At 41.3% G+C, this 10,459-nt stretch overlaps 1 protein-coding gene across 1 annotated transcript; it reads left to right on the forward strand.

Annotated features, from left to right (window-relative positions):
• The first annotated feature begins 1,452 nt into the window (after positions 1-1,452).
• On the forward strand, positions 1,453-4,557 carry LOC141628260 (uncharacterized). The gene is made up of 3 exons (XM_074441424.1): positions 1,453-1,600; positions 2,698-3,911; positions 4,276-4,557. Exons 1-3 carry the CDS (start codon positions 1,453-1,455, stop codon positions 4,555-4,557), a joined length of 1,644 nt encoding a protein of 547 aa, XP_074297525.1.
• The last annotated feature ends 5,902 nt before the right edge of the window (positions 4,558-10,459 follow it).

A 10,459-nucleotide genomic window follows, 5' to 3' on the forward strand; every position in this document is an offset into this window, starting at 1 on the left:
TAAACAATTGAGACTTAGCCTTACCAAAAAGTAGAAACCATGACAACCCATTTCGTGAGGGAGTGCACTCGGCCACACCGGGGTACAAACCTTGTTACGTAGGGGAAGTGGGTGATAACTGTCTATCCACCGAATTCATGTTGATGAGGGTTTCATCGGCCACACCGTGCCCAAGTTAATGTGGGTTTGGATCATGGACACATTTATTCGAAATTTGGATTGAGCTCAACGGAAGTATTCGTAACCGTAGTTGCATGTGTTCCGGGCTAAAGATAAATGTTAATGTAATTTTATCGACCAAGAGTTCTAATAGTAGAATCTATTACAGAGTTAATCCACCGAGTTATATTAATAAGGGATTCATCAGCCACACCGTGCCCAAGTTGATATGAATTTGGATATTGGAATCATTTATAATAGTATGGTAGAGGTCACTATATAAATGCTCATATCTTGTTAATTTAGTTACAAGTATGATATTAAAAAGGCAAATGTTAATATTTCCTTTTCCTCCATACTTGTAGTTCATTACAATGAATATATCATATGCTACTACACCGATAACTATTGAGTCTTGCCACATTGTTTTTTGACGACGTTTGCTTCAACAATGATTTCGACACTACTAGAGAACTTCATTTTGGGATTGGTTCGCATGGAAACCTAAACTTCATCACTTCTTCTAAACCTCCTACAAGATCTCTTGTGAGCCGGTCTCAGGAAGACCGCCTCATAAAATCTATAGGATCTTTGTCTTTAGAAGAGAAAGATGCCAAAACTAGTGGGAGCTCAAGCAATCAAGTTCTTGCTTCAAAGGGCAAAAAGTTTAAGAAGAAGGGACAAAAAGGGAAAAATTGGCATGGGACATTGGCTTAGGAATTGTCCCGTATATTTACGAAATATAAGGGAAGGAATCATCGTTCCAAAAGGTAAAATTCCTAAAGAGATTTATGCTACTGATGTAAATTATACGTCCACTACATCATGGGTACTGGATACCGCTTTTGGTTCTCACCTTTGTAATCATTTACAGGGGTTAAGAGACGTGAAGAGGCTTAGCAAAGAAGATGTGGATCTACGCCTTGGAAATGGAGCTCGAGTAGCGGTCGAATCCAAAGGAACTTATGTATTAGCTTTGCCTAATGGGTTTGAGTTGTATTTACATAATTGTTTTTATGTGCCTACACTGTCTAAAAACATTATTTCAATCGTTATGTTAGACATGGACGGTTTTTGTTTTGTCATTAAGAACAATCGTTGTACTTCATACGTGCATATTCTATACACTTTATTAGCATTTTTGGCACGTATTTCTATGCGTAATTATTAGCTTTAAGCTATTATTTCTCCCGAAACGGTTTACTTTGTATTTCCTATGACATTATTGTAGGAACGACCGTAAGTAAGCTAAATCGAGCCTTTATCTGTTCCCGGAGGCATTTTATGGAAACTATGAAGTTAGAAGCTCGGAACTTGATCGTCTCGGAATGCGTGCATGAAGTTGGAGGCTGGAATCTGCTGCAGCGTGTCTGGTCTATCGACCAGAGACCCCAGTCTATCGACCGTGGAGTTCAGAAGAGGAGACAGTGTAGCCTGCACTGTACTTGGTGGTCGATCGACCGTGCCACTTGGTTGATCGACCAAGTCTCAAAGCTGTGATTTCTTTTACGTTTTATTCCTTTGAAAGCCCACTTGTAATTTCTCTTATGGGCAGAACGTTTATCAGTAGGACGCAATAAATAATTTAGGTTATGCTTTTCATTATTTAAAAAACGGAAGTTTTAGATCTAGTTTTGGAACGAAGAAGTAGAGACTACGGATTTCAATCAATTGCTTTGTTCATCGAATTCTTTAGTAAGCTTTAATTCAATATCAATCTTTTCTTATTCTTGTTAATTTAATTCTAGTTTCTACCAGTTTATATTTAAGCAATTTAGTTTTAGTCCTTTAGTTTTAATTCCAATTCAATCATGTCAAGTTTATTCTATGTCTTTAATTTTGCAATTGTCATATTCTTAAGCATGCGTAGCTAAATTCCTATGCTAGGAATTAGGGAATCCATGGCGTCATGAGTTGATTTTAAGTCTAGGTTGAACCCGTACCGGTCTTATTTACTGCTGTGAGACTTCACCCCTTTGCTAGATTGAGAGATTAGCGGAGTTAAATTTCTTACAAGTAATTAGAAAGGCTAGTGAAGCGAAAGTATTTTAGTTTCATTCTAGGGTGGAAAAAGATCGAGAGGCTTAATTCGAATAGGGACTTAGAGGACCTATTTGACATCCTGAGACGGTATTGGACAGACCTTGACTTTGCTTGACTGACCCTTACGCCATGGTGAACCGAAGTTCCTAGTTGCTGTTTAATTTCGAATTTAAACTTCATTTAAGTTCCGGTCATTAGTTTAGAATCAACTAACCAACCCCCCCCCCCATAATTGTTACCTCAATAGATTAAAAATAGAAAATAGAATTGATCTTGTCTCTCTGTGGTTTGACCCTTACTATCACTAGCTATAGTTTTAGTTTGGTTTATACATTTAATTTTGATACAAAACGACGGCATCAAATTTTGGCGCCGTTGTCGGGGAGACGGTGTAATTCTGTTTGCTTTATTTTTAGTTTATTTTTCTTATCTCAAGGAACTTTGGTTCCTTGAGGCCGTTGCTTATCTTTTCCTTCTACTTTTGCTTGTGCACAGTTAGAAGAAGATTTCGAGAGGAAGACTTGAGTACTCCCGATTTTTCTACAATCATGCCAACAATATATGATCATTCTCAGCCAAAGGTACAAGATATTCCTCAGGGATTTAGCCTCCCTGTTCCTATGCAGGGGACTTTTGACATCCGCCCCTCTCACATCTCTTTAGTGGAGCGGAACCTGTTTGGGGGATTACCAGACGAAGATCCTGGGAAGCATATGGAGATCTTCACGGATTATTGTTGTTCCATATCTGTACCGGCTGGAGTGACCCAAGATGAGGTAAAGGAGACATTATTTCTATACTCCTTGAAAGATTCAGTGCGTGAGTGGTACCGCTACCTTGATAAGGTAGCAGGTGGAGTTCCAAACTGGAAATCTCTAGCTTTGGCTTTCTACAAAATATATTATCCGCCTGTGAAAACCAACGCTTTGAGAAGTCAAATCACAAATTTCCAGCAAGGACCCGAAGAGGAATTACATGAAGCATGGGTCTGTTTCAGGAAACTAGTTCGATCTGTTCCTCACCACGGTTTTCAGCAGTGGTACCTTTGCAACCAATTTTATAATGTCTTGTTCGATGACTACAGAGTCATCCTTGATGCGGCTGCAAATGGTAGGTTCCAAAACAATGTGGAGTCTAATAAAGGTTGGAACACTATTGAGAAGATGGCAGTTCATAGAGCTGAATATGGGAGTTCGTGTGGAAATTCCCGAAAGCCAAGTGATGAAATGAGTGTCGTTGCGACACTCATAGCTTCTATTATTGCCCGGCTCGAAAAGCTCGAGACTTCTAAAGCTTCCGAGAAGAAAATTGAAATTCCTGTTCATAACTCAGATGAGACCGAGAAATTGAGAGAAATAATCCGAGCTCTTTTGGTTCAAGTCACGAAAATAGAAGAAGCTGGGATTGAATCTGCAAGGAAATTCGAGAAGCAGTTGGAGATTTTAGTGGCTAACCAAATCGCAAATTCTACAAGCAATCGTGAGGTTCCTATCGAGAAACTTAATGCAATTCACCTCCGCAGTGGTCTCTCATATGACAGTCCTGATAAGCCAAGAAAAGACTCGGAAAATGATGAAAAGTCAGATTTAAATTGCAGTGCGAAACGAACTCTCTTGCCAAGACAAAGTAGTCGATCGACCAACAACATCAGTCGATCGACCAGAATCTGTGACGAAAAAGTTTCTGACCAGGAACTATTTGAACCCAGTGTTAGTGGTCGATCGACCAACAACATCAGTCGATCGACCAAAGTTCCTGACGAAAAAGTTTCTGACCAGAAACTGTTCGAACCCAGTGCATTTGGTCGATCGACCGAGCCCAATGGTCGATCGACTGGGTCTCCAGTGCTGAACGAAAATCTGTCAATTGAATTGCAACAAACCTCAGCCAGTGACGATTTGACGGAGACTTTAGACATTCGGAGAAGACGAAAATTGTCGACCCTACGACAAGTGTTGCAGTCCCGTATCCGGAGCATTTAAAGAATACAATGTTGGAGCATAAGTTCGGTAAGTTTTGGATATCGTCAAGAATCTTGAGGTAACCATTCCTTTCACTGATTTAATTACCTAGGTACCTTCTTACATTAAGTTTATGAAGGATATCTTGACTCGTAAGAAAATTTTTAATGATGTTGGTATTACTGCTTTCACGGAGGAGTGTAATGTTCTTTCACGAAGCAACGTACCAGCTAAATTAAAAGACTCGGGTAGTTTTTCAATTCCATGTACTATAGGTATCCATGAATTTGGGAAAGCTCTTTGTGATCTAGGGGCCAGTGTCAGTGTTAAGCCATATTCTGTGTGCGAAAAGTTAAATATAGGTAACCTTAAGGTGACCAATATGACCCTTTAGATGGCAGATAGATCGATTCAGAGACCCTTAGGAATTTTAGAAGATGTACCCATTCGAGTGGGTAAGTTCTTTATTCCTATCGATTTCGTTGTTTTAGACATTGCTGAGGATAGTCAGATACCTATTATCTTAGGTAGACCATTTTTACATACGGCTGGGGTCGTGATAGATGTCAAATGCGGAGTCTTGACCTTGGAGGTAGGGGATGACACAATTGAGTTCAGTCTTGCTCGCACAGACTGCGATCGAACTCGCGATGATGATACGTGTTATTCCGTTGATATTGTTGACAGGGCTGTTAATTGTAACTGGAGGGAATCCTTAGCCAAGGATCCCTTAGCTGATTAAACCTGTTTAGGTGAGTGTGCAGTTAATCCAGCGGAGAATGATGATGAGCTGGATATTTTGGAAGCAGTAATGGAAGACCACGAGCTCACAGAGGAAGAAGATGAGATGATCATAAGCCTGGCCAACGAGAATTTGGTAAACACTTGCTATACCATTGAAGCTGATTCTGCCTATGATGTAGAGGTAAAGGTGCCAGAGCGTAAGCCACTTCCTCCTAATCTTAAGTATGTCTTTTTTAGATGATACGGAGCAATACCCAGCTATTGTTAGTGCTAAGCTTGACGATAACCAGCTTTCTGCTTTGATGTGTGTACTTAAAAAAAACAGGGAAGCTTTAGGTTACTCTTTGGATGATATTAAGGGCATCAACCCTGACATTTGTATGCACAGAATTGAGCTGGAGGAGGGTCACAAGCTCTACAGACAGGGTCATCGAAAGCTGAACCCGAAGATGCAGGAGGTTGTCATGGCTGACGTGATGAAATTACTCGATGCAGGTATTATTGATACAGTTGGCAACTCCAAGTGGGTTTGCCCAGTTCAGGTAGTCCCGAATAAAGGAGGGACCACTGTGGTACAAAATGAGAAAAATGAATTAATACCAACTCGAGTTGTAACAGGTTGGCGGATGTGCATTGACTACAGACAGTTAAATGCTGCCACAAAGAAAGACCATTTCCCCCTCCCTTTTGTTGACCAGATGACCGAAAGACTAGCCTCTAATAAATTTTTCTGTTTCTTAAACGGATATTCAGGGTTCTTTCAGATCCCTATTCATCTGGATGATCAGAGTAAGACCACTTTTACCTGTCCACAAGGTGTTTTTGCATACCGCAAAATGCCTTTCGGATTGTGTAACGTCCTAGCTACCTTTCAGAGGTGCATGATGGGGATTTTTTCTGATTATATAGAATATATTATGGAGGTATTTATGGATGATTTCTCAGTTTATGGTAATGACTTTGATCGTTGTTTAGCTAACCTTGATAAAATCATGCAGCGTTGTATTGATGTTATTCTTGTTTTAAACTGGGAAAAATTTCAGCTCATGGTCAATGAGGGAGTTGTGTTGGGACATTTGATTTCTGATAAGGGCATACATGTTGATAAAGAAAAAGTTCAGGTGATTGAGCAACTGCCTCCTCCTATGAATGTTAAAGGAGTGAGGACTTTCCTTGGCCATGCTGGTTTTTATCGGCGGTTCATTAACGAATTTTCGAAAATTGCTAAACCGCTTACACAATTGCTTCTTAAAGATGCTGTTTTTGAGTTTATTGATGAGTGCCTTTTAGCTTTTAATAGGTTAAAGGACGCTCTATTTTCTGCGCCAATCATTCAGCCGCCTGATTGGGACCTCCCATTCGAGATTATGTTTGATGCCAGCGATTATGCGATTGGTGCAGTTTTAGGACAGCGGAAAAATAAAGTTTTGAATGCCATATATTATGCGAGCCGAACTCGGGATGAGGTTCAAGTTAATTATTACACAAATGAGAAGGAGATTCTAGCTGTAGTTTTTGCCTTAGAAAAATTTTGGTCTTATTTGTTGGGTTCTAAGGTTATTGTTTATACTGACCATGCAGCGCTGAAGACTCTCTTTCTTAAGAAGGATGCGAAGCCGAGGCTTTTGAGGTGGATACTCTTTTTGAAGGAGTTTGATTTGGAGATCAAAGATAAGAAAGGTGCAGAGAATGTGGTGGCTGACCATTTATCCCGTCTGTAGCTGACAGAAGGGAGGATTCGTTACCCATTAATGATTCTTTTCCTGATGAGAGTCGATTAGCTATTACTAATTTAGGGTCTTATCCACCTTTGTGGTTTGCTGATTTTGCTAATTTTGCAGTGACAGTTAAAATACCACCCAAGCTTTCGTGGCAGCAGAAGAAGCGGTTCGCTTATGATGCTAGACAATACTTTTGGGATGATCCATTTGTTTTCAAAGAATGTGCAGACGGTCTTTTCCGGAGATGTGTGCCTCAATGGGAGGTCAAAGATATCCTAGAAGGTTGCCACTCTTCTGCCTATGGTGGTCACCATGGTCCGTCCCGGACTGTGCCTAATGTACTCCAATCTGGTTTCTATTGGCCAATTTTGCATGCAGATAGTTGGAATTTTGTTGCTGAGTGCGATGCTTGTCAAAGATCGGGGAATATTTCAAAGTGACATGAGATGCCACAGGTAGGCATTCTAGAGGTTGAGATTTTTGATGTCTGGGGCATTGATTATCAAGGACCCTTTCCGAGCAGTCAAGGTAATAAATATATCCTCGTAGCTTTAGATTATGTATCCAAATGGGTAGAAGCTGTTGTTACCCCTCATTGCGATGCAAAAGCCGTGATTAAGCTGTTTAAAAAGATAATCTTCCCTCGTTTTGGTGTCCCTAGGGTTGTCATTAGCGACGGAGGTATGCATTTTAAAGGAAAACAACTTTGTGCTATGTTGACTAAATTCGGTGTCCAACATTTCAGAGGTTTGGGGTATCATCCCCAAACTAGTGGTCAAGTTGAGATTTCTAACCGAGAATTGAAACAAAATGTTAGCTAAAGTTGTTTCTAAATCACGAAAAGATTGGAGTCTTAAATTGGATAATGTCTTGTGGGCTTATAGGACTCCGTTTAAAACGGCAATTGGGATGTCACCATTCCGATTGATTTATGGTAAAACATGTCATTTGCCTGTTGAATTGGAACGTAAATCTTGGTGGGCTATTTGTGATTTGAATTTTGATCCTAACCTCTCTCGTGAGAAACGTATGACGCAGTTGAATGAGTTAGAGGAATTTAGGCTGCTGGCCTATGATAATACTAGGATCTACAAGGAGAAGACGAAGCGATGGCATGACAAGAGGATCATCAAGCGCGAGTTCAATGTCGGTGATAAGGTACTCCTTTTTAATGCTCGTATCCGTTTATTTCCTGGTAAGCTGAAGTCCAGGTGGAGTGGCCCTTATACGGTCACAGCAGTTACAAAATTCGGATCAGTTGAATTGGAAACCTCATCTGGAGACCGATTCAAAGTGAATGGTCAATACGTGAAACACTATCACAGTGAAGACGAATTTGTTTGGGAGGTCGAAGTACTATACTTTGACCCACTTTTAAAAGCTGCAAATTGAGGTAAGAAGGTCGTGCGGGACCTCTTAAACCAGCGCTAACCGGGAGGCAACCCGGCTTGTAATTTTCATGTAATTAGGAACTTTACAGTTTTATTTAATTAATTTGCATTAGGAGCTTTAGCTTATTTCATTTTAATTAGCAATTTCTTTTATAGAAAGACGCGCGCCTTTGAGAATGTTTGCAGGTAATTATTTTATGCATAGTGCGTAGGGCGATTTGCTGGATGTCAATGAGAGAAAGACGGGAAATTGAAGTTGGAAAAAGCAATTTTAACGTAATTGAGCTTAATTGCCAGTACTTGTAGTCGATCGACCAAGTACATCAGTCGATCGACTGAAGAGAAAAAGTCAGAGAGCTGTTAAAGGGGAAGACTGGTCGATCGACTGGGTCTGATAGTCGATCGACCACAGCGCGAAATCAGAGGGCAACTAAAAGAAAAGTTCTAATTCATTCTTTCATTCATTCATTATAACTGATTAGATCGGAAAAAAAAAACCCAAGTTCTTCCCCTTTTTCGCGATTTTCTTGCTAATCTACCCTTTAATTTCGATTTTTCTTGCTCAAATCCCCAAGTTCTCATCAAAGGTATGTTTCTAATTCTCTTTTTGTCCTTTAAATTCAATTTTGGCTGAATTTTTATGCCCAAATCCGAGCATTTTCACCTTGTTTCGAAAAAAATCGATTTGGGGAAAATCGATTTAGGGCAAATTTCTTTTCGAATTTGTGCTTTAATTGCATTTGCTATCCTACTTTTTTTTAATTTCGAGCCATCTCAACAACTAGGAGGAGTCTAATTTCGTTTTTCCCAAATTTTTCGAAACCATAATTTAATGTTTGATTTCTGTTTGTAATTGAGGGTTTGTTAATTTTCATTATTCAAGATTGTGGTATGCTAGTTGTTGAGTTTGTTAATTTTTGTAGGAAGCATAAATGACAAAAGGGAAAGCAGTAGACCGCGGGCAGACAAGCAGTCAAGGAGCATCTAAACGGTCTCGGGTTCCGCCGCTAATGATCGAGGCAACTACGGATAGTCTACCTGGCTATCCGCAGGTAATTTTCTCTACCTCTACTCAGAGAGGTAAATACGTTACCTTGGTCAAAAAAACGAAAGTTCAAGCAACCCGTTTTATTCATAAGCCAACTTTAGAGAAACTAGGGTGTCTTGAATCTGTTGTGTCTCTGCTAAATGAGACATGGATGTCGGGATTGGTGGACATGGCTGAGTTCACTTTCCATACTTTAACCCTTGAGTTTTTCTGTTCTTTTGCTTTCGACCTGGCTTCTTTTGAAGCTAATAAAAGTAGCTCTTGTATCTCTTTTCGGCTGTTTAATGTCACCTACTCCTTGGCATTAGCTGATTTTGCTGGTTATTTGGGTCTTTGTTTCCAGGGTAACACCTCGGAATATTCTGATGTGCACAGGGTAATGTGGTCGTGTATCTCCGACCTGGACGCCCCTAAGAGGAAGGGCACCTCCGTCCACTTACCCCCTTTTCGTTACTTCTTCCGGCTGATGGGCAACACCATCTTTGGCCGCAAAGAGTCAAATAATGTTAATACAATTGAATTGTCTATCTTGGCAGGCTACCTGGACATCGAGAGTCGGGTAGCCCGTATTTATAACATAGCTTATTTGACTGCCTCTCACTTTAACACTATAAGTGAGGGTACCTCTTTGGCCACTATTGTTTGTGGTGGGCTGGTGACTCGTATAGCCCACCATTTGGTTCTTGTCTTCCCTCGAGGGGAGGCTCCTCTCGACCCTCATACACGCTTCATGGACCTTGACTACGTCAAATCTGTAAAGTGGGTCGATACTCGGGGTCGGTGGAAGATTGATTCTTTCATTTGCGACCCCATCCATATCCTTGGCCTCCCTCCCATTTTACCCCTTACTACTGTTTTGGGGGCGACTCGCCCGCCCTTGCCTAGTTATAGGCTTATTATTAGGGCGAGCAGTACCATTGCTTCCACCTCGAGAGGAACTCGCGCCTCCTCTTCACAGGCCCCCTCCTCCTCCACTCCTTCTCCCACGGGTTTCCCGGCTACTTTTCGTCCCCTCACACCTATTGTTATCCTTGCGGTCATGGACCAAAGGGCGGTTTCACGTGTGTTGGGTGACTTGTGCAGGAGTTTTGATCAGCACAGGATGGACATGGCTCTTGCCATGTACCCGGTTTACGAGGAGTTTGCTCGGACAGGGATGCTCCCACGGGGTCCCTGGACCCACCCGTCCTTCTTTGTTCCCTCGGTTGGGGTATATCCTCCACCTGCTATGACATCTACTCCTGCTGATGCTGCTGCTGCTGCTCAGAAGGAAGAGGAGGACGACTCAGGGTTCGATGAGGCGAGTGGTTCCGAGTACGAGCCAGAGGACGACCGGTAGCAGCTTTCTGCCTCCCCTTTTTTACGGCTGGTTTGGGGAGGCCGTTTTAGTGA

The sequence above is a fragment of the Silene latifolia genome, chromosome Y (genome assembly GCF_048544455.1).
Source record: "Silene latifolia isolate original U9 population chromosome Y, ASM4854445v1, whole genome shotgun sequence".
Lineage (NCBI taxonomy): Eukaryota > Viridiplantae > Streptophyta > Magnoliopsida > Caryophyllales > Caryophyllaceae > Silene > Silene latifolia.